Source organism: Geotrypetes seraphini, chromosome 16, assembly GCF_902459505.1.
Source record: "Geotrypetes seraphini chromosome 16, aGeoSer1.1, whole genome shotgun sequence".
NCBI classification, from domain to species: domain Eukaryota; kingdom Metazoa; phylum Chordata; class Amphibia; order Gymnophiona; family Dermophiidae; genus Geotrypetes; species Geotrypetes seraphini.
In genome coordinates, this window is record NC_047099.1 from 2,854,788 (window position 1) to 2,878,030 (window position 23,243).

At 45.5% G+C, this 23,243-nt stretch overlaps 1 protein-coding gene across 3 annotated transcripts in view; it reads left to right on the forward strand.

The window, feature by feature from the left end:
* Window positions 1-21,527, forward strand: part of CLCN1 (chloride voltage-gated channel 1) — a 43,808-nt gene extending 22,281 nt beyond the window's left edge. For 2 of the 3 annotated variants that reach the window (XM_033925659.1, XM_033925658.1), the window contains exons 3-23: window positions 406-537; window positions 1,059-1,187; window positions 1,404-1,537; window positions 1,828-1,905; window positions 5,551-5,629; window positions 6,960-7,085; window positions 7,251-7,335; window positions 7,620-7,721; window positions 8,913-8,997; window positions 9,473-9,622; window positions 9,971-10,040; window positions 11,148-11,258; window positions 11,377-11,590; window positions 11,906-12,039; window positions 13,243-13,490; window positions 13,857-13,968; window positions 14,398-14,486; window positions 15,170-15,208; window positions 17,820-17,924; window positions 18,107-18,193; window positions 18,622-21,527. In XM_033925659.1, coding sequence (XP_033781550.1) covers window positions 406-537; window positions 1,059-1,187; window positions 1,404-1,537; window positions 1,828-1,905; window positions 5,551-5,629; window positions 6,960-7,085; window positions 7,251-7,335; window positions 7,620-7,721; window positions 8,913-8,997; window positions 9,473-9,622; window positions 9,971-10,040; window positions 11,148-11,258; window positions 11,377-11,590; window positions 11,906-12,039; window positions 13,243-13,490; window positions 13,857-13,968; window positions 14,398-14,486; window positions 15,170-15,208; window positions 17,820-17,924; window positions 18,107-18,193; window positions 18,622-19,002 — 2,690 coding nt within the window. In that variant the 3' untranslated portion in view covers window positions 19,003-21,527. The other variant, XM_033925660.1, reaches the window with a different exon arrangement.
* Window positions 21,528-23,243: the final 1,716 nt, after the last annotated feature.

Here is a 23,243-nt window from a genome sequence, read left to right on the forward strand (position 1 = left end):
GAGATTACATTGTAGCCAAAGTTCACTTCCATGCAGAGTGCATCCTTGACCACTGATAATTGACTTTTCTTTAATGCACTAAAACTTGGATTGTAGACCTGGTCATCACCAGAAAAGGAGCTCGACTCGGTTAACAATCATTAAAAATACAGGGAAAATAAGAGAAAGAAAAATAGGAATGATTTCCAAAATGGTTAGCAAACAGGATTGTTTTTAAAGTTTTTCGAAATGAATGGAAGGGGCCTGAACTAAGAACTGGACAGAGGTCAGACGTAGGTTTTGCTTCTATGTTATGTAAATCCTTGGAGCCTGAAAGATGGCTGAGACCTGGTCAGAGCTTGAAGCTACAATAGGTCTTTAGCTCCTGTGCACTCAGGGTCACTGGTTTCCAATATCTCTTGGCAGACTGTGCTGAGCGGATCCAGAAATATGTGATCCTGAAGCTAAGTGAAGACTGGATCTTCCTGATTCTGCTGGGCCTTGTGATGGCGCTTGTGAGCTGGGGAATGGACTACGCCAGCGCAAAGAGCCTGCAGGGTGGGTGAAAACTCCAGGTGGAGAACATCAGGGTGATGAAGACTGGGGAACGGGTGACTTTACCAGCCAGAGAGTTGTCAGCCATCAAGTAATACACATCAGGTCTGTCCACTGCTGGTCATGCCTTTTCACTTGAGGCCAGCTTGATCTAGATCGCTGGGGGCAGACCGTGCTATTGCGTCCTTGGGCTTGATCAAACTTGGGGTCCAGAGGGGTGTTCAGAGATTATCCAGTCCATCAGCAATAAAACACACAGTCACATACAATGTCCAAGAGCATATCTTCCAGCACCTCTAAAGAGACCTATAACTTGGCCCAGAAGGTCTCCCACCCCAAACTCTCTGCAATGTGTTAGTGATGACTTCCCTAGCCATTTTAACCCAATTCCCAAAGGACTTGCTGGGCCACGAACTGCGCATGTTCATCTTCCCTCTAGGCTACAAAGACAAGTCGAGCTGGCCTTATCTTCCCCTTGCTCACGCCATTTGTCCTGCTGTCCCTCCGTCCGTCTGTGTTCACAGCTTACAAGTGGATGTACAAGGAGTTGGGCGACAACGTGCCACTGCAGTACCTGGCTTGGGTCACCTACCCGCTTGTCCTGATTCTCTTCTCCACCATCTTCTGCCACATTGTGTCCCCTCAGGCTATTGGTAAGAGCAGGGGGGTGGGGAGGTTGGCTTCTTCTCAGTCCTCCTTCCAGTATTTATCCTCTTTTTATCTGCTCCTTTCTCAACTGTTTCCTCTCCATTTTTTTCTCATCTCTCTGCCTCTCCTCCTTTTCTTCCTGCTGTTCGCTCTTTAGGTGACAATTGTATCTCTCTCTTCTTGTCTCCCTGCTGTTCTCTCTCTCTTCCCCTGCCCTTCAGGCTCGGGGATCCCAGAGATGAAGACCATCCTTCGAGGTGTGGTGTTGAAAGAATATCTAACCCTCAAAGCATTCATTGCCAAAGTGATTGGTCTCACGGCGGCACTGGGCAGTGGAATGCCAGTAGGCAAGGAGGTGAGTTTTCTATCTAATGATGGGCACAGGCTGTGTGCGGGAAGGGTACCTGTAGAGTGGAGTAATTGGTTCAAGTGCCTGGTCAGTGCCCAAGCCAGTTCCTCACCTGGTCCTTAGGTTGAGCTGGCACTGCTGTGATACAGAGTCACACTAGTGTTCAATACCAGAACCTGTGTACCCAAATGCCATCACTGTACAGCATCGGGGCGTCCACCATATGACTGGTTGTATTGACTAATGTGGTATAGTGATAATGGCTCTATAACAACTTTGCCACTATTTTCCCCCAGGGCCCCTTTGTTCACATCGCCAGCATTTGCGCGGCTGTTCTCAGCAAGTTCATAGCCATGTTCAGCGGGTCGTACCAGGTAAGAAACATGGCCCCTGATGGCTTCTGACACTTCTGCACCCAGCATGGTGCGGAAGCAATGGGAGGCTGAGAAGGAAAGGGTATACAGACCAGCGTGTTATATGAACATATTGCATGCCTGAGCCAGGCTCTGTGCAGTAATCCCATGGCTTGCGCATGTACGCAGACTGCTCATTATATATGGAGGTGGATACCACTGCAACCTACGTATGTATACCGGTGATGCGTCAAAAGCGTGGAGAACAGTGGTGCGCCATTTGTGCACAGGACAATTGCATGCCGCTGCTTCCGCTGCTTCGAGGCCTTCCCTTTTCTGCTCTAAGGGGGGGTATGGGGGGAACCCCCCGCTACACATAAAAGTCCTCGCGCTCCCCACTACACTGAAAATTCCCGAACAGCAAAAAGAACGGGAGTTTTCAGTGTACTGGGGGGTTCCCCCCATGGGAGCACGAGCAGTTCTAAGTATAGTCAGGGGGTTCCCCCCCCCCACACCCTCACAGCGTAATACGGAAGTGGCAGCGCGCATTTGTCCTGCGCTCAGATGTTGGCGCAGGATTGTCTGCGCGCCACTGTCCTCCGCGCTTTTGATGGTGTACCGTGTATACCTGAACAGACTGCTTAGGGATCTTGACCTTCCCTTAGGATGTATCAGCCCACTCTGAGCTGGAGATAGATTACAGAATAGCGCTGAGTGCCGATTTTGGCATGTGAGTTTGAGCAGCGCGACTTATGGTGTTATTCCCAGCGTCCAGTTTGGGTGCCTATCCCTGGGTGCACCCATGGATCTGCTACGCCCATACCCCTTTGTGGGTTGCACACATCATTATGAAACAGTGCATAGCCAGATATGCTCCCAAATTCAAATTAAATCAGTAGAATAATCACTGCTAATGAATTTCAAACAAAAAAAGTTTTGAACATAAATGTCAGGAAGTACTGTTTTACGCAGCGAGTGGTAGACGCCTGGAATGCTCTCCCAAAGGAGGTTATTAAGGAATCCACTGTGCTGGGATTCAAAGGCAAATTAGATGCACATCTCCTTACGAGAGGCATAGAGGGATATGGGTGACTAAAACTACATCAGGTGTATACCTGACTGGGCCTCCGCGTGTGCGGATCGCCGGACTTGATGGACCATGGGTCTGATCCGGAGATGGCAGTTCTTATGTTCTTATGTTCTTAACTACTGAGGGAACTTATGCTCAGAGACATGAAGGCAATAACAGGGGAGAACCCCAACACTACTGCCTCACCACCCAATCATCGCTTGTTCACAAACACTTTGGAATTGCTGGTCAAGTCTGGGCAATGTAGTCAGAAAATTTATGATAACCTATTTGAAACTACATTGCCCAAATTTTGATAAGTTTACTCATATGCATTGCACTGTCGGTTCCCTGAAGCAGTACCGAAACGTGTCATGTCGGAACCCACAATTTGAAAGATACGTTTGCTACCTTTTTGCAATCTATCAGTGCATAAGGACATCACTTAGCCTATGTGGCACGTTAAACTTGAACAGCAATTCCAAAGTGTTTGTGAACAAGCGATGATTGGGTGGTGAGGCAGTAGTGTTGGGGTTCTCCCCTGTTATTGCCTTCATGTCTCTGAGCATAAGTTCCCTCAGTAATTGATTTATGTTCTAAACTTTTTTTGTTTGAAATGCATTAGCAGAGTGATTATTCTACTGATTTGATACTAACGCTTTAGTCACTCAATGTGTATAATATATTGAGTTTATTGCCCCCACCTACATTTTTTGCCCAAATTCAAATTGGCATCAACAAGTGCGACTATTGGCTTGTTAGTCAATTCAGTCGGGTGTACATCTTGGACTGGCACCCAAATAACCAGGGTCTCTGTGTTAAGAGATTGTTTCTGGACCATAGGGACTGCCTGTGTGTAAAAATGTTGTCTGGGACCTAGAGATTGCTAGTGTGTAGAGACTGTTCTTAGCTATATAGGTTAGCTGTGTGCTGCTAAACCCTACCTTGCACTCTCTCAGGGCTAACCCCCAGGCTGTGCTCCCTTTTTAACCCTTTGCATGTGCACCCTGGGCTACCCTCCTGTGGCAGGATGTGCAGAGGCAGCTCGACTTGCTGGTTGCCGCATGTGCTGTTGGTGTCGGATGCTGCTTCGGGGCTCCACTTGGAGGCAAGTCCACTCTCTTAATGTTATTTTACACTTTACTCCATACTGCATTCTCATTTATTCACAAAGTGGGGGGAAAACACTTTACTGGAATTGGAAAAACTATGTCCATCTTACTATTCTCTCTGCAAGAAACTCCCCAACCCCTGTATGCCCTCTTTGTCCGTCTTCTGAGCAGGGGCTCTCTAGTACATGTTAAATGCACATGTACAGAGGAGGAGGGATACCACATCCGTGGCCTAAAAAAGGAAATGATGTCAGAAACACCTGTGAAGTCATTTCCTTTTTCCATAATGTTCAATTATTTGAAGTGAATTTCTGTTGACGTCATGGTTTGAAACCGTTTTTTAAGTCATTTCCTTCTAGTCAAGATAATTTCAGGCTAGGTCTGATTCTTTGTGGGGCCAATTCTTTTATGCTATTCCATCCTGGATTTGATTTGATCTATTTTCCCCCCATACTGTCTCCCCAGAATAATTCTTAAGGAACAGCGTCTTACAATACTGGTATGCCAACTGTAATATTTTGAAATGATGTGGCACATGTTAGAATCCCATTTTAGAACCTAAGCCCATACATCCCTTGTTTTATATTGATGGCCAAAGAACTGATGCATTTGGGAATGTCTTTGCTATATCAAAATGTCAAAAGATAACCATCAGACCCAGGTGATCGCTGGCTCTCTTTCCCTGGAGTTTTTCACCTATATGAGTCTTGCTGAACCTTTTTATTTAGGTTTTGTCCCCCTTAATGGGGAAAGATGTATGCAGGCACTGAGCAGCCATGGTTGCAACCCTAAAATTAAGCCTGAATGAGGAAGATCTAGACGGTAGTGGCAGGGAATATAGTTAAGAGGCCAGGTAAAAAGATCTGGGCAGTTGGGAAAGGTGTGGCTGACTTATGTGTTGTAGTAGAAACCCAAAAGAAGAGATTTGGGCAGACTGGATGGGCTGATTGGTTCTTTTCTGCTCATTTTTTGCTAAGTTACAATGCTGCTGATACTGATTCACCTGTTGAATTGGGCCTAAGCTCTAAGAATATCTTTGATGTGCCGGGAAAGTTGCTTCTGCTGTGAATGTGAGGGGGGGGGGGGGGGGTGCAATGTGTAGTGACAGCACGAATAGTTCTGTGGTTCACACTGGGAACTACTTTACTCACTTTCTTCTTATCTTTTGTGTGTCTCTTGTTCTGTTTTGATGTCCACTCCTTACTCCTTCCCTTTCGATCCATTTTTTTTTAAATGCTTCTATGCCCTGTCTCCATGATATATTTCTCTACCCCTCTTTCTCTCTTCTCTATCCCTGAATCCTATCCATCACTTTTCTTCTCTGTTCCCTTTTTCTTTTTGAACCTCTGTCCATTCATTTCTCTCTCACTCTCTTGTTCTCTCCTTGCCTCTGCCCCTGTCTCCCTTACTGCCTGCATTTACTTCTCATTTCTCCCTCTCTCCGCTCTATGTTTCTCCTGGCTCTCTCTCCCCCTCCCCCAGTAGCAGCCGTATTATTACACAGATGTTCTCACCGTGGGCTGTGCTGTTGGTGTGGGCTGCTGTTTCGGGACTCCTCTCGGAGGCAAGTGACTAACTTCTATCCCTTCTTCTTTTGCTGATCCACCTTTCTCCCCATCACTCTGATCCGTGTGCGGCGGTGGCTGAGAAAGTAAATCGAATGTTAGGAATTATCAGGAAAGGAATGGAAAACAAAGCTGAAAATGTTACAATGTCCTTGTATCGCTCCATGGTGCGGCTATTCCTCGAATATTGTGTACAATTCTTGTTGCCGCATCTCAAAAAAGATATATGTTTATGTTTTTAAAAATCTTTATATACCGCATATACAGCCAAAAAGGATCAAAGCGGTTTACAATATTATTCAATCAAAATTATGAAAAGAACTCCATTTAAATAGAAAAAAAATAACATTTCTAATGCGTAACATCCTTTAACATCCAAATTAATAAAATTAAATTAAAAATTAGTTAATTAATTAATACAAATTAAAAATATATAAATGCAGACTGCAGTCCCAAATGCATATCAAGTCAATTTAAAAAGGCCTGTTGAAAAAAATATGCCTTTAAATGTATTTTGAAATTTTGAAAAGATTAGAAAAGGTACAGAGAAGGGCAATGAAAATGCTAAAAGGGATGGGCTGACTTCCCTCTGAGGAAAGGCTAAAGCAGCTTGGAGAGCTTATGGGAGATACGATAAAGATCTATAAAATATGGAGTGGAGTGGAGTGGGTAGATGTGACTTGCTTGTTTACCTTTCCCAAAAATAGGGGGCATGCAAGTAGTAAAATTTAAATAAACCGGATAAAATATTTCTTCACTCAATGTGTAATTAATGTACAGTACTGCTTACGTCTAGCCACGCTATAGAATGGTAAGTAGTAGTGGTAATTAAACTCTGGAATTTGTGCTAGAGAATGTGGTAAAAGCATTAGGCTAGCAGGGTTTAAAAAGGATTTGGCTAATATCCTGAAAGAAAAGCTCATAAGCCATTAATAAGATGGACTTGGGAAAATTCACTGCTTACTGTTTTGAGATCTTGCCAAGTACATTGTTGGCTTGATGGACCTTATCTTCTTTTTCACATTACTGTACTTGGCTACTGCAGAGTGGAACTGGATCACAAGATTCAGGATTCATTTTCATTGCAAGTATCCCAAGTCACTGCCTAATAATGCTACTTGGCTGATTGCATAGTAATGATATCAGTTGTAGGATGGAGCTTCCAGAGCTTTCTATTTGATGCAGTTCGGGAAAAGTTTCACATGGAGGAGATGACCAGTTGGTGTGTTGGGAGGCAGGGTGGAAGCTGTGAAGTTGGGAATTTGGAGGCGTTTTAATTTCAAAACCAAGTCAACCCCTCTCTGAGAGCATTTGGCCTTCTTCCCACAGGGGTCCTGTTCAGCATCGAGGTAACATCTACGTATTTTGCCGTGCGTAACTATTGGCGAGGGTTCTTTGCAGCCACTTTCAGCGCTTTCATCTTCCGAGTGCTGGCAGTCTGGAACAAGGATGCAGGTAATTAAAGGCTCTCTTACACTTTTCTGCCCCTCTCTGCTCCTTGTTTCCATCATGTTTCTTTGCCCCAATCCCTGTGTCCCTTTGCCTATATCCCTCTCTCTTTTTCTCGCACTCTGCCCAATTATCTCCATCTTATGGTCTCTTCTTCCACCCTCCCTACAGTCACCATCACTGCTCTTTTCAGAACCAACTTCCGCATGGAGTTCCCTTTTGACCTACAAGAACTCCCGGCTTTTGCAGTGATTGGGTGAGTGTCCCTGGGGCTCTTGTGAACGCTGACATTCGGGCAATGAAAGGCAAAGCCTAGGAGGTATTCCTTTGACGCTGCTGATGTCATTGCTTAAGGCCACTTGTGAATGCCGGTGCACCAAACAATATGAGTCACCCAGCATGGATCTCCGAGAACACAGCCTGGGCTTTGCGTTCCATTTTCAGTGACTGAATGTGACCTGAGTACATCTGAGTTTGAATTGGCATGGTACGAGTAATAAACACAAGTTTTTGATTTCTTTTCTTTCTCACTCTGGCCAGGATTTGCTGTGGGTTCCTTGGAGCACTGTTTGTGTACATAAACCGTCAGGTCGTGCTCTGCATCCGGGGCCAGCCAACCCTCAGCCACTTCCTCACCAAATAGTGAGTGTATGTGTGTGTTTCTTTGTAGAGGAGAATTGTTGGTTGGTTTTGAGTGTGAATGTGCATCTTTGTATATGTGTGTCTGTACAGCTTGAATGCTTAGAGGAATATTTTCCATTTGTTAAAGCTGCAAATACATTTTGCTGAGACAGCAGGAATCCATCTTTCTCTTTTAAGAGACGCAGTGCAGGGACAGGCTATCCTAGACAGCCATAACTCACCAGTATGTTGCCCAACACAGCATCAAGAACTAGCAAGCTTGGAGGCATGACAGGAGACTAGTTTGTTCTGCTGCCTTAGAGGGGGTTGCTAGGATACCAAGAGATATCCCTCCTCTTCCATGATGGCTGTCTTTTCCCTTTAAGAGCGGCCATGACGGACATTTGGAAATTATACAGAAGGGCAGAAATTTCTCGCTGGGTCCTCGTATTTGCATCCTTTCTGTCACCTCAGTCTCCGGCGTGGCAGACAAAATCATCTGGAACTGGATCACAAAGGTCCGGCCTCTGTTGGTGCATGTAGCATGTCTAGCAACACCAGAGAAATGATAAGAAGTAGGGAAGAGAAATTTGGTCATTATTTGCCCGTATGATCACAGGAGTAGCCTGGAATGATCGTATTAAAGCCCTGAAGGGTTTACACTGGTTCCAATTCAATTGAGAATTGAATACAAAAATTTAGACAATTGTTCACCAGGTGATTTATGGGGAGACTTCTTTGTACTTAGGACAGCTTTTGAAACAGTTTGAGATCTCAATAATTGATGCATTAGATGAAACATATTATAGGAGAACCCAAGTAACAGCTATTTCAGTCGTTGGTCCACATTTATGGAATATTTTGCCAGGATACTTAAGATTATACAAAGAGAAAATGTTATTTAAGAAGCAATTGAAAACCTTTTTGTGCTAAAGCTTTTTGCTAGTCTACTGTAATATTGTATTTTACGGCTCATAATCACTAAAACCAGCATAACGCTCATAAAAATGCTCATCTTCTATATGTGGAAGCATTATGCTAGTTTTAGTTATTATATGGGAAGCATATGTTGTGATATGTTTTGAGTATGTCCTGAAGGTGTGTGTTTTCTATTGTAATCCGCTTAGGTGTTAAGCGGGGAAGAAATTTTTGAAATAAAGACATTTGCTCTGAGCGATTATTTTCACTTGTTTTTATCCCTTTTTTCTTTAGTCGGCTTATCTATCCTGGGGTCATAACCTTTGTCATTGCTACTCTGACCTTCCCCCCTGGGTTTGGACAGTTCATGGCAGGAGAGGTAAGATGTCTTCCCTCTAGGTGGAAGGGGGCATCACAGGAAAAATCAGGGAGAAGGGGGCATTATGAAAGGCTTAGGAAGGGGAGCCATGGATGGGACATCACAGGAAGGGTCAAGGAGAAAGGGTCATGGAGGGGGCCTCATGGGAAGGCATGGAGAGAAGCATCATGGAAGGTGGAAGGGTCATCATGGTGAAGCAGGGAGTATGAAGAAGGGCTTCATGGGAAGGATCAGGGAGGAAACATCATGAGGGAGCAGTGGGTAAGGACAGGGGTATCATGGGAAGAGTCAGATAGGAGAAGGCATCTTGGGGAGCAGAGGGAGAGACATCATGGGAGGGAGTTAGGGAGAATAGAAGCTTCCAGAAGGGCATTTTGGGACTGTGTGGACAGAAGGGAATCAAAGGAATGTTATGAGGTAAAATGTTGCAGAGAGTTTCTCTGAATCTTACATTCTGTTCCCCGTCTTGACTCAGCTGATGCCTCGAGACTGTATTAGCTCCTTGTTTGATAACTACACCTGGACGAAACATGTAGGGAACTCACAAATCCTGAGCAGGTCGGCAGTGTGGATCCACCCAAAAGTCAGCGTCTTTGTCATCCTCGTTCTCTTTTTCATCATGAAAGTAAGAAACTTAGTGCATTCTAAACTAGGGGCTTTTCCTAAATCACATCCCAGGCTGAGGGTCTTTCCTGACACTGAATCCCCAAACTAGAGCTTTCACCTAGGCTAAACTCCATTCTGGGACTTTCCTGTACCCTGCAACCTTAAACAGAGGCCCTAACCTACATTGCACCCCAAGATGAGACTTTTTACCAGTAAGCCAGGGCCTAAACTTCACCATGCAGTTGGGGTCTTCCCCTGTAGCACATTCCTTATTACCTGGAAGACTGCAGGCTTTCCCCCACCTGTGTTGTCGGATGAGATAGATGAACAGACCTGCCAACTTGCTCTCTCTTGCCTTCTTTCCCAGTTCTGGATGTCTGTTATTGCCACAACCATGCCCATCCCGTGTGGAGCTTTTATGCCAGTCTTCATCCTCGGTGAGTATTCCCACAGGGCAAAATCGGCAGGTACTCATACGTTAACTGAGATCGTATCCAGAGGAAGAGAAAGAGGAAAGGCAGATACTTAAATGAGAGAGACAGGGATACACTATCTCAGAGAGATTTCAGCAATTTCTATATGTCTAGGGTTACCAGATTTTCCTGAAGGAAAATCCGGACACAGCCCACGCCCCCAATCTCACCCAGTTCCGCCCATGTCACGCTTCCAGCCCTGCCCCTGCCCTTCACCCCCTTTAACCTATTTGTGCGTCAGGATGGCATCTCCACATGCCAACCGACGTCAGAAGCTTTTCAAAACCCGGACAAAGTGCTGGGTTTTGAAAAGCCATCCGAACATGTCTGGGGAAATCCGGACGACTGGTAACCCTATATATGTCCTGTGGCCTCCACATTTACCATGGTTCCTTCCATTTCTTCCTCCATTGCTTAGAAGAGGCACTTGGGAATGCCCTGGGAATGCATAGCGCTCAAGGAGATAGTTTAAATCTTCCCGCAGCAGATCACCCACTGAGACTGTTTTCAAACACCTTAGTTAGATTTTATTCAATAGAACAGCTGCATATGTCATGCACTGACCTGACCAGGGCTCAGCAAGGAGTCTGGACCGAATGAAGGCTGCAGCTTTGGGTATAGACTGAGAATCTGTGGCAGTTCAGGGTCTCAGGGAAGGATGGGGGATAGTCTGACATTCCTGCAGTATTTCTCCTCCTGGCTCATTTTGCAGTCTGCTTGCCTCTCTCAGGCTCTGGGCTGGAAGTAAAGTCTCAGAGTGCTTCTCAGTCTATGTGCCTCTCTTTTTGCCAAGCTAGACAGTACTCGAGCCGATTATATCCTTTCCTGACTGTCAGACTACACCAAAAGCTTCAGGAGGCAGGAAAACCCAGCCAGGCTCAAAGGGTCCTATCTCCCCATTGCAGGGTCCCTGGGACCTCATGGTGCAAAATCTTAACTGGACTTGGAGGATTCCACCTCCCTCTCTTCCTGGTGGGGGTCTGCTGTGTCCGGATTCAGGGGCTCCCCTTCCCTTCTCTGCTGTACTGGAGTGGTCAGAGACGCCCCACTCTTTGCCGTTTATGGTTTCAGGGGCTGCCTTTGGTCGGACAGTAGGGGAAGTGATGGCCACATTCTTTCCCAATGGCATCCTCTTTGATGGGATTATCTACAAAATCTTACCAGGAGGCTACGCTGTCATTGGTGAGTCTGTTTGCCAGTCTCCCTCATCCCTCTTTATGACTTAGCTTGCCTCTTACCCTTCCCCTCCTCTTTTTATTTTTCGCTCTTCTCACTCATTCCTCTGTGCATCACATCACAGGAGCAGCAGCCTTGACTGGGGCGGTGACGCACACAGTCTCCACAGCGGTGATCTGCTTTGAGCTCACAGGTCAGATCTCCCACATCCTTCCCATGATGGTGGCTGTTATCCTGGCTAACATGGTGGCCCAAAGTCTTCAGCCAAGTCTCTATGACAGCATCATCCAGGTGAAGAAGCTGCCCTACCTCCCAGACCTCAGCTGGAGCCACATTAGGTGAGTCTGGAGGGCACGAGAGGAGGGAATGAGAGACAGGTCCGATTAGAGAATGAGATGGAGCTTAAACCAGGGTCTATAATGCAGCAGAGAATAAGAAGACAATGATGGAGATAGCCAGTGAGAGAACTTCCTCTTCACATCCAACTAGGAAGGACATTGCTGCCAGTAACATATGTGAAAAGCAGAATTTGAATTGCATGTCCTCCCGTGAACTCCCAGGGGCTTATCATCTGGTACCAAGTGCGGCTCCTTAGATTTTTCTGGTTGCTCTCTCTCTTTTATGTTGAATTAAGTGCTATCTTATATTTGCAGTAAGTACAACATCTTTGTGGAAGACATCATGGTACGTGATGTGAAGTTTATAGCTGCTAACTGCAAATACCGGGACCTCCAAACAATACTGCAGGAGTGCACCCTGAAAACGCTGCCCCTCGTGGACTCAGCAGGTATGGAGTGAGATGGAGCCCATGAACCTGAGACTCTGGATTCAGGTCACATTGCTGGCTTTCCAGATGACTTCACAAGGGATGGATTTGCAGTTTTGCCCTCACAGTGTGAATCCCACGATGTGGTGGTGATTTTTGATATATATATATTTTTTTTAATTTGGTTTGACATTTTTGAAGCCTTACCCTTTCTCTGTTGACATTTTTACACCCAAATGAGACCCGTTAGATTTTTGTAGTCCTTCCAAATCTCTTCAGGTGAGGTGATTTGTGACTTCCTAACCTATGCAGAAGAATCAATGGCACTAAGCCCAAAACAGTTGATGCCTTTCACAGTTCATAAACAAATTTTAAAAATCCCTGTAAAGATGTTTGTTTTAGCTTCCGGGGCTGGTGTCATAATTGTTGCAGTTGTCTGGGTCTCGCCACGTCTGGATAGGTAGAACTGGCATTTCAGCCATCATGCACACCCTGAAGAAAGCCACAGCATGATGGCTGAAACATCGGTTCTACCTACCCAGACGTGGCGAGACCCAGATAACTGCAATAGTCCTGTAAAGATCTCCATTCAATAAGAGATTAGAAGCCAGGTGTGGTTTTGAGGAGAGGACTCCAGACCAAGAGCAGAATCAATTCTCACTAAACTTTGCTTTAAGGGCAACTGACCAAGGAAACAAATCTCTCATTATCTCAAATTTGGAAGGTGGGGAGGGAGAATGGACAAGGATGTTGCATGTCTTTTAGCTCTTTTTCTTTCCAATCCAATCCAATCCAATCTTTGGTTTTATATACCGATTCATCCCTCCAACAGGGCTTGGCTCGGTTAACAAAATATTAACAGTGTATATAAGGAGTTGGACAAAACCTTAGCTTCTATAGTTGTTAGTTTGAAGCAGAGGAATCAGTCAGAAATTTCTGAAATAAGTAAGTTTTCAGCACTTTCCAAAAGATTGATAAATGAGAAAGAAGTCTGACTGCAGATGGAAGCTTATTCCAAATTTTTGCAAGTAAAAGATCGACAGAAATTAGTCATCGTTTTTATTCTCTTAACAGTAGGAACATCAAGTTTATATTTCTGAGAACTCCTGAAGTTAGATGGTTTATGAGAATTGAAGGAAACAGGAACCAAAGGGGATTTTAAATATCACAGTAGCACATTTCTTTGATCGTCTCTCCTCATGGCAATCTTGTGTCTTCTTGCAGAGTCCATGGTCCTCCTGGGCTCCATTGAACGGTCGGAGGTGCAGGGCCTTCTCCACCGGCTGCTCAGCCAGGAACGTCGCTTGCACATGGTACAGGAGATACAGCAGAAGCTGGAGGAGGCACCCTACAACGGTCAGAGGCAGCGGGTAGGGAGAGGCCCAGGCTCCATGGGGACCAAGAGGAAGCGCAACTCCTTTGCTTTCATTGATGAAGATGAGATGACAGAAGAAGGGAATGGGAAGACTGAGGTAACTGTGCCCTAATTGGAGGAAGGAAAGAAAATTCAAAGAGAGGAGAAACAGGGAGAGCAGGACATGAAGGATCGAAGAGAAGAATGCAGATGCCAGAGAGGTGGAAAGAAATGAGGGAGACAGAGCATGAAATTGAGTGCTAAAAGAATTGACATGGGGTCAAGGTATAAAAAGCTGGATGAGAACAGAGGGAAATAACATGAGAGTGGGAGGGACAGAGAGGTGGGAATTCATTAAAAGGAGAAATAAATCTAGAGCTTGAAATGTATAAACTGTAGCCCTATGGAAAGACAGGACACCGTAAGGACGCCAATTAAGGGGATGATGAGAATGCAAAGTAACCATTTCCTCATCTCTTTTCAGATTTCAAAGCTGCCTCCAACTGTCTTGCAGAACCCAAACCCTCTGAAGAAGCCTAATGGGCCTGTGACACCCCACAAACTAGAAGAGCCTCTCGTTTTCCAAGCAATGCCAGGTATGGACATGCTGTCACCTAACCTCCCCACACCCCAATCTCTTGCTGCAGGGGATGCTAGTTTAGTGGGGGCAGCAGTAAATCACTTCTAAAATCTCATTTCCACTCAACCATTCAGGTGACTTCTTTTTGCCACCAGCTTGTAAAGTAATGTGGTCAATCCTGCATTTTAATCTATGAAGCATTAAGCTGAACACAAATTATTCTATTTCTGAAGCAATGGTGCCATCTTTTGGCTACTGGGTAGATTGCACAGGGATGGTGACTAGGTTTGGATTCCTTCCTCCCTCCATCTCTCTTTCAAGCATTCTATGTGACTGAATTGATAGAATGGGAGCAATCGTGAAGCCTTCAACCCATTTGAAAATCTTTCCTAATTCTGTGTCTTTTTCTTTTGCTGAATACCTGGTCTGGCCTCCCCCCTCCCAGAGAGGACTTTCCTTCAGACTGTCTACACTTCGATCCGGAGGCTTCTTTGCTGTTCCTCTGAGTTGCAAGAGCTGGAGAATTCTGCTGAGGTGAGAGCCAGCCTTGGAGACTTGTGTTTGGAAGGGAGGGCAGCGCGTCACCCTTAGACAGAACTGACATCTTTCACATTTGGTCCTATCTCTATCCAAGTTTTATTCTCTCCTCCTAAGGCTCCTTTCTCCTTGTAACCCTGTCTCTTTCTGGGGTTGATGCAGAAAGGCATTCACCCCCATTTGTACAGTACACATGAGCACACAGTACATGATAAAAGTTTTATGTACATGACATTTTGGTGAGGCTGATATTTATGAGAACAACATTCTGGTTCTTATGCGTGGTAAAGCTGCCTTTGTGCGTACGTATCTGTCAGGCTTTCCTTACTAGCACCCAAGTTCTCCATGCTTGAATTTGTATCTTACTATTTATATTACTGCATTGCTCTGGAATATTTTCTCATGAGTCTCGCAGCAGAAGCCAGCTCTACCGCATGACTTTCAGTATCAACTCCTCTGTGTCTCTTAAACTGCGCTGGATCTCTCCCCAGACCCTATAAGGGTAAAAAAAAGGCTGCCCAGCTCTCTGTGGAGGCAGCTAGGAAGCAGCTTTGTCAGCTGTGCGTTCACTCTGGGGCTTGTGTGTTATTTGGTGAACTCACTTCATTTGAAACTGATTAGTGTGCCGATATCTATCAAATATTGCTTCAGATCTTCTCTCTGCTGTGTCCTTCCCACAGGACTTGACTGAAGTTCTTGATACTATGACCCCAGAAGAGGTAAGTCGGAGAAGAAACAAAACAGGGTGTTTTATAAAAGGCTTTTGGTAGAATAGGCTTATGAAATGACCCCTGATGGGGCACAGATCATTTATTTATTCATTCACTTTTCCCAGGGGAGCTCAGAATGGTTTACATGAATTAATTCAGGTATTCAAGCATTTTTCCCTATCTGTCCCAGTGGGCTCACAATCTATCTAATGTCCCTGGGGCATTGGGGGGAACAAGTGCCCTGTCCAAGATCACAAGCAGCTGCTCCAGAGAGAGTGTAAATTTGACAAGGTTCTCCATCCCCCTCACCTTTGTGCCATTTGCACAATGAAATTATAGGGCCTAATATTCAGTCAGTGACAGATCAGTGTTTTGCTGGCCTCTGCCATCGTTAAACCCGGATATCTTACTTGGTTAAGTGCTGATTATGCCCCTGGAATGCCCCCCTCCCCCAAATAGCCAGTTTTGAGTTCTGTGCTGCTGAAAAGTAGCGGTTAGCCCTGAGCAGTGGATTTAAGTGGCCTGGAGCTGTTTTTTGCTGGTCAAATCACTTTAAATATTGACCCCCTTAGAATATTAGCATTGGGTGCTAAGCAGATGCAGGTGTAAGGGGGAGGTACATGGGAGCGGATGGGTGGGACCCTTACTTATATGCCTATTCTGCGCCCAGATGTTGTTACAGAATTAGCATCAGCGCATTGCATCTTGATGCCTCCTTTATAGACTTGCTAATTATGGGGGAAATTCTATAAAACATCGCCTCCTTTTGGGCTCCCCAATGTAGCACGGCGCGTTCCAATTCTAGAATGGAATCATGGGGCAAATACGCTTCAGTGTGCCCCCTTTGCATTCTACAAGATGGACACATGGATGATCCTTGTGCGCACTTACAGAATGGGGCAGAGTAGGGTTACCACATTTTTGTCTGGAGAAACCCGGACACATGCCCCGCCCCCACAAAGTTTCGTCTCTGCTTTCTGACCTCCGTGCCACGTCTGGATAGTCCCTGAGCATGCGCGGATGCATGTGACATCATCTGTGCCTGCTCAGAGGCCTTCCAGACGCAGCCGGGAGGTCAGGGCTTTCCAAAACCCGGACAAACTATTGGGTTTTGGAAAGTCCATCCAGGCATCTGGACAGGACATGTCCGGGTTTTCCCAGACGTCTGATACCCCTAGTGCAGAGTGCATTACCATATAATTGCCATTAAAGGCACCTTTGCACTCTCATGGCGCCCGTACCTGTTTGCAATTGCCTTTCCTTGTGTTTTCTAAAATACATGTGTACATCTCAACTGAAATCAAACTGCCTAACTTAACTCCCACTCACTCTTAGATACCTAAACCTGTTGTATCATTCCTTCTACCAGAAGCTCCCCAGCCCTGAGATGTCCTGTCTGTCTGTCCATATTAGATTGTAAGCTCTTCTGAGCAGGGACTGTCTATTGAATATTAAATGTACAGTGCTGTGTACACCTTTCAGCGCTATAGAAATGATAAACAGTAGTAGTAGCTTTAATTGGGTTTAAGTGGTGCAATAATTGATCACGCCGTTAAAAAACAATTTAAAAAAATAGGTGCAGCTAGGTGGCATCCAGGACCAGTGCCTGGGTCTGTGCCAAAGCCCTCAAGTGGGTATGTTTAGGGGCAGTGCCGGACTTCAGCATCACTGACCGTGATTCTGCAAGGACCCTAGGCATCGGAAATATATAGGGTTACCAATGTCCGAGAAACCCCGGACATGTCCTCTTTTTAGATGAAGTTTGTCCCTGGGTGTGTGTGGGTGTGAGGTCTGTGGTAGGGCAGAGAGAGAGAGTGAGAGAACGCCTGTATGTTGAGCTTGTGGTGGGCTTCCTTGCACTGCAGAGGGACTTTGAGGCTGCTATTTTGGAGGGGACTTGGGCATTTGCAGAAATTTGTTCTGGAAGGCTGTGCAGGTAGATCATTTTCCAGACTCTGTGCCACCCCCCCCCCCCCAGTCTTCCCACATCCCCTCCATCACTTCTGTTCCCATTAGCGTAATGCTCTTTTGAGTCCTAAATAATTGATAGGCTCTGCCTGAGTGGACCCAGGGTCCATAAATCTTTTCCTTTTCCAACAGAGTGGTCTTAAAATCCTGGCACATTTTGAAAGGAAGATGCTCTAGAGTAGGGGTAGGCAATTCCGATCCTTAAGAGCCCCGGGCAGGTCAGGTTTTTGGGATATCCACAATGAATGTGCATGAGATAGAATGGCATGCAATCCCTCCTTGGTATGCGTATCTATCTCATGAATATTCATTGTAGATATTCTGAAAACCTGACCTGCCTGGGGCTCTCGAGAACCGGAATGGCCTACCCCTGCTCTAGACCTTCAGAGCACAGTAAATACTTGTACTGTATTTATCAACTCAAGGAAATGCAATATACCATTTCAGGAAAGGTGTGATATCTCAACAAGACCCTTCAGTACTTGCAGATCTAGTTCCCAATCCCACTTCTCCCACCATCTCTTACAAAATGATCTTCAGCATGGAGTCATTCACTTGCAGATCCACCTCCCAATCCCACCTCTGCCACAAGCTCTCACTGGATCAGGCTCTTTTAAATCAATGTTGGTTTTTCTCCCCCTGGGGGCTTTAGATTCGGATTTGGGAGGAAGAGGAATTGGAGAAGCTCGTCTGTTTTGATAGCTGTCGCATTGACCCATCTCCTTTTCAGATGGTGGAAAGGACATCACTGCACAAAGTGAGTGTAATGGGAAGGGATCATGTGGTGAGACTTGCCCTGCTCTCTCAGTCTGTCTATTTCTTTGTCTCTGAAATCACAGTGAGCTGATGTTGAGACATTATTGTAGTACATGGATGTGCAAAAAATGGAAAAGAACGGGGGAGATGAAGCCTTGGTTGACTGAGTGTTCTCTTTCCTAGATGCACACTCTTTTCTCCCTGCTGGGGATCAGCCATGCCTATGTCACGAGCATCGGAAAGCTGAAGGGAGTTTTGGCACTGGCTGAGGTAAGAGGCAGGCATCTTTTTCTCCCATTTGCCCCTACCCTGAGTATTCATGTAAGTGAAATCCCCTCTCCAGGATCTCCCAAAGGGAGAGCCAATGACTGGGAAATTCTTGACCCTGGAGGCCTAAAGCCATGACCTCACTAGTATGATAGAGCATAGTTTTAAGTATGTTATGTGGCAAATCCAGGAGACTACAGAGGTCTCTACTGTAGCCTGTGGTTTGTAAAGGAAGGCAGGGGCATAATCGAACTGAGACACAGGGATGAAGGAGAAAGATACAGAGAGGCAGGCAGATCACAAGACAGCCGGATACAACACCCATCTGCTCCCCCTATATTGTGAGCCTGTTAGGAATAGAACCCTCCCCCCCCCCCCCCAGGGGAATGTGCTGTAATCTCTGGATTTTTCCTTCTTTTCCTTACATCCAGCTCCAGAAGGCCATTGAGGGTTCCACTCAGTCTGGGGTACATCTACGCCCGCCCCTTGCCAGCTTCCGTGATGGCAGCCGAAACATGACTAGCAAGGAACTTCCACCAGACTGCCAGTCTGTGGTCCATCTGGTTGTCGAGACCTGGAATCAGCAGAACAGTAGCTGTACGGTGCAAATGGAGGGCAGCAAGAGCCTGACCCCCATCCCCGAGGGAACGCCTACGCCCCCGCCCCCCGCTGACACCGACACAGAACTGGATGATGAGATGGAGTTTGCTAAGCACACTGCTGAAAACATTCAGCAGATGCTGGTGGACTTGGAACTCCGCTGTACGGATCTGTGTGGGGATGAGGAGGAGGAAGGAGAGGTAATGCTATAACAGTGGGTTCGTCATCTGCTGCCTCTGTGACTGTCCCGTCACTCTTCCTACCTTAGCCTTGGGCCTTGTGTCAGAAGGCAAGGGTGACCCGGTCCCAGCCAGGCATCTGATGGCTGTTGCACATGGTAAGAGAGGTGGAGGTAGAAGGGGACTGGAATAACTGCTTTCGAAAGAAAAGCCCAGGGATGAATAATTGCATTCACCCCTTTTCTGAGACTCTTTCAGAACCATCTCACCTGGAAATAGACACAGTGATTCCGGATCACTGTCCAGATCTTTTTCGACATGGAGAAAAGCTTTATAATCACAAACATAGAACCAGATAAAGAATGTCACTTTAGATAAAGCTGTAATTTTTACGGTTTCTCAAAGATCTTTACGAGTGGAGCAAAATAGACCCCAAAGGGGGAGAAATGGCTGGGGCTGGGGAGGTTGGCTGGCTGATACCCTCGTATCTTGGAAACTGAGAGTGTAGACAGGGAGCACTGCAACTAAATCCTTTTTTTCCTCCAATTTCCTTTTAAATTTTTCCCTCCTCCATCTGGGTAACCGTCACGTCAATTATAGTCTTAAGAACCTCTGTTGGATGAGCTGAATGGACATTTAGATCTGCATTGTCTGGGTCTTTTTTTTAATTCACCTACCATCAGCTGAATGACAAAGGTTTCGAAATTCAAATTATGAGAAGGCAAAAACAATCTTCTCAATTTGTTTTTCTGATGCTTCATTCATGGATTAAATATCCTCCAAACTTATCCTCAAGCTTTCAATGTAAAGGAAAGTAAAGAGGCTGACGATCATGGGGCGGCAAAGGTGGCCATCTTTGTTTCTTGGTGCCTGTAAATTAGGGAAGACAGATGTGTGACCGTCTGGAGTGAGGAGAAAACGAGAGAATGCACAAAGGCCTCAATTATGTGAAACTTAGTAGGAGCTTTCCATTGATTGTGCAACCTCGAATTCATGTTAAAAAAAAGAGCTTTGGAGAATGCTGGACTCCCTCCTGCTCAGGTTTGTCAATATTTTTTGAACACCTCCAACTTTCAGAGACTCAAGGAGTGAACAACCCGGAGAGAAGGCTGAACGTTTTAGAAGTGGGCACCTGAGATCAACAATGTAAAATATTTAAGGTGCTCTATGTTGGTAGCAGTGACAGGAATGACTGCTTCTGCCTGCCGTGGAATGTTACACTGGGATATTATTCACAGGTGAAAATTCACCATTGGTGGTTCTGGAGTGGTGGGGATGAGATGGTACGCAGATAGTGGATGGTTCTAGCTGAAAAGAAACCAAATGAGATTAAAGGGGTGATCAAAACCAAGCTAAGGCGGAGCCCTTTTCACAAGACAGATTGCAACGGCAAGGCAATGGGGCAAAAGCAGCACAGGCTCAGCTGCTGCCCTGTTGTGCCAGCCCGTGACTCCAAAGGGAAATTCTAGGAAACTATACCTCTCAAGATTCAGGGTTGATTCTCTCCCAAATGCAGAATATTTTAATTTTTTAAAACCTGCCATGGTGCCCAAATCTGGAAAAATGATTCCTTCTGGTGTTTGTGAGCTAATATAGAAAGATCTCAGGTGGTTAATAGTCTCTTAGTTCTTCCTATCTGGATCTCATCAGGGATTTCTTGGACATAGTCTTACTGCAGATGTTTTTTCCCCATCTGTGGGGTGCTGTTTCTGCGAGCCCCATTATTGTTCTTGTGTGGCATGTTTTCATTTCCTTTTCAAAAACCAGTACATCCCAGATCAGTAACTGACTTCATGATTTCCCCACCAGTCTCAGAATGCCCTCCATTGACTCCCCAAAGAGCCCCTTCCCATGGCAGCTGTTGATGGATCTCTCTCCACTTCTTTTGCAGGTACTCTTACTATCACCCATGACCCTCAAAAGCAGTACTCCTTAATCTAGTCAGGGTTTCAGGATATCCACAACGCCTAAGCATGAGAGAGATCTCTTTCCCATATTTATTATGGACTTCTTTTCTACTATATTCATGTTTATTTTTAATGTAAATCCCTGAGTTCTGTCAAAAGTTAAAGGAGGCTAGGCATGCAAATCTCTCTCATGCATATTCATCGTGGATATCGTGAAAACCCAAATGGCTGGTTGTGCCCAAGGAGTGGGTGAGAAGCACTGAGCGAAAGACTCAGCAATAGATGGCCCAGAGAATTCCAAACCTGTCCTGGGGGGAACCACACTCAGTCAGCTTTTCAAGATATCCTCAATAAATGTTCATGAGTTGATTTGCATCCAAATCTATGTCATCAGTATTCATTGTGGACATCCTGAAAACTTAACTGCCTTTGTGAACAGGAAGCCACCTCCAGGGAAGAGAAGATTCTAGACGCCAGGCGCTTAATGGTTGAAGAGGCCATAGATCCCTCCACATTGTACCTTTGTGCGCTCATCCTGACCTTTATAAGCTGTGTTGATTCTTTGGCCAAGCTGTGGACTGGTTAAGGGAAGCTTTTATTCTGCTCTGTTTCATGAATCAAAGATGTAAACTTTCTATAATAAATAATACAAAAATGAAGCAAATAGTTATTTCGGTTTGATTGTTTTCTGGCAGTAGGTGGAGATGTTGGGCCTTGAGCTCTTGCTATCTCTATGTTAGAGGTGAAAAAAGGGACTTGAAGGGTGTTATCCTATCCCCCTGCCTTTTGGGGGAATTAGGAGACACGATGGGCCCAAACCTCTTCTATATCTGGATTTCAGGCACATGGGGGATACTCCGGTTTCATGTTATGGGGGAGGAAGGAGGGCATACAGACATATGGACGCTGCTGCTGAAATAATTAGGCGGGACACAGAGAGCAAGACCACAATCCCTTTAATTGCACTGGGACTGCACATGCAGTGAATTCAGCTCATCCAGCTGGGCAAATTCATAACAATATAGAGTTCATATATTTTTCTTGTGTGTGTGTGTAGATATATATATATATGTATTTATATATATAATTATAGTTATTTATAATAATCCACTTTTTTTTTCCAGAGTCACATTTAAAAAAACATGCAGACAGGCAAAATTGATCCAAAGATTCTGAGCTGGAAGACCATTGGTACCGATGGGGAGGAGCAGCCAAGAAAAGGGGGGAGGGTCAAAAAGTCTCATGCGGGCATGTTGGCAGAGCTGTTAGGGAAGGGTAGACATGCTCCGTAGTCCAGCAGCCCGGCTGCTCTCTAAAATCAGGCAAGTCCCATCTCCTGGCAAGAAAGGAGGCTATGCTGCTGGGGACGTTGTCCTTTCTATCAGAATATACTCCATCTCACAGCATGGTTAAGGATGCATTGTACTGCTGAAGGCACTCTCCTTTACACCCAAGACATGCGCCATCTCCCATCACAGTGTTGGGGGGGAGGGGAGCCCTGTGCTGCTGGAGGCTATGACCTTATTTCCCAGTCTAGGGTCAGGCAAGAGAGCGGAGGAGTTGGCCTTAATATTCAGGACAGCGCGAGGGAGGCCATGTTGCTGGGGACATTCTTTTTCCTGTCACCCCAGCATGGTGTTTGAGGGTTGGAGTGGACACCATGCTGCAGGAGATAGTGATGGATGCTTTCATTATGGATCTCCCTGTGAAAAAGAGGTCCAAGAGCCAAATCACATTTTGGGGTAAATTCAAAGCAGGAAAAAGACCACGATTACGCTTTGGGTTGTAAACATCTGATGAATGTCAGCCAGAACTCACCCTCCCTTTAGGAGAACAAGCACCTGTTTTGGAAAGGGGGCTAATGCGGGCATCATGACATTTTTTAGGACACCCGTAATGCTGTTCTAGTGACCTGTGCGGTTCTCCCTGTCCAGGAAATTTCAAACACAGTTGTGCTCCCTTAAGCTGGACACATTATCCCTTTTATCAAGCATCTTTTTCTATCCCCAAGATAACTTGGCCGTTCAATTGAGCCCCAAGGTCCATATTTTTAAAAAGACTCACAGCTTAAATTAGATTCCAACATTTGAAGCACTTACGTTTTTATATCTGAAAAATCGGTATCTTAAATTTAGCCCTGCCACTCATTTGTTTAGCTTTAGGAGTCCAAGTGCTGTGTCCCTCTCTTTTGACACCTCCTGTGTCCCCAAAGCCATCCACATTTTAGATATTTAAATTCAGGTGCACAGCCCTAGTCAGTGCTGAAAGGGGTGAGTTAGAAACCTAAGTCTCTATGTAAGGCTTCCATGTTGACTTTTAAGTGGCCAGGTACCACTCTGTTTAAAGATTAAAGGCAGCATAAGATGA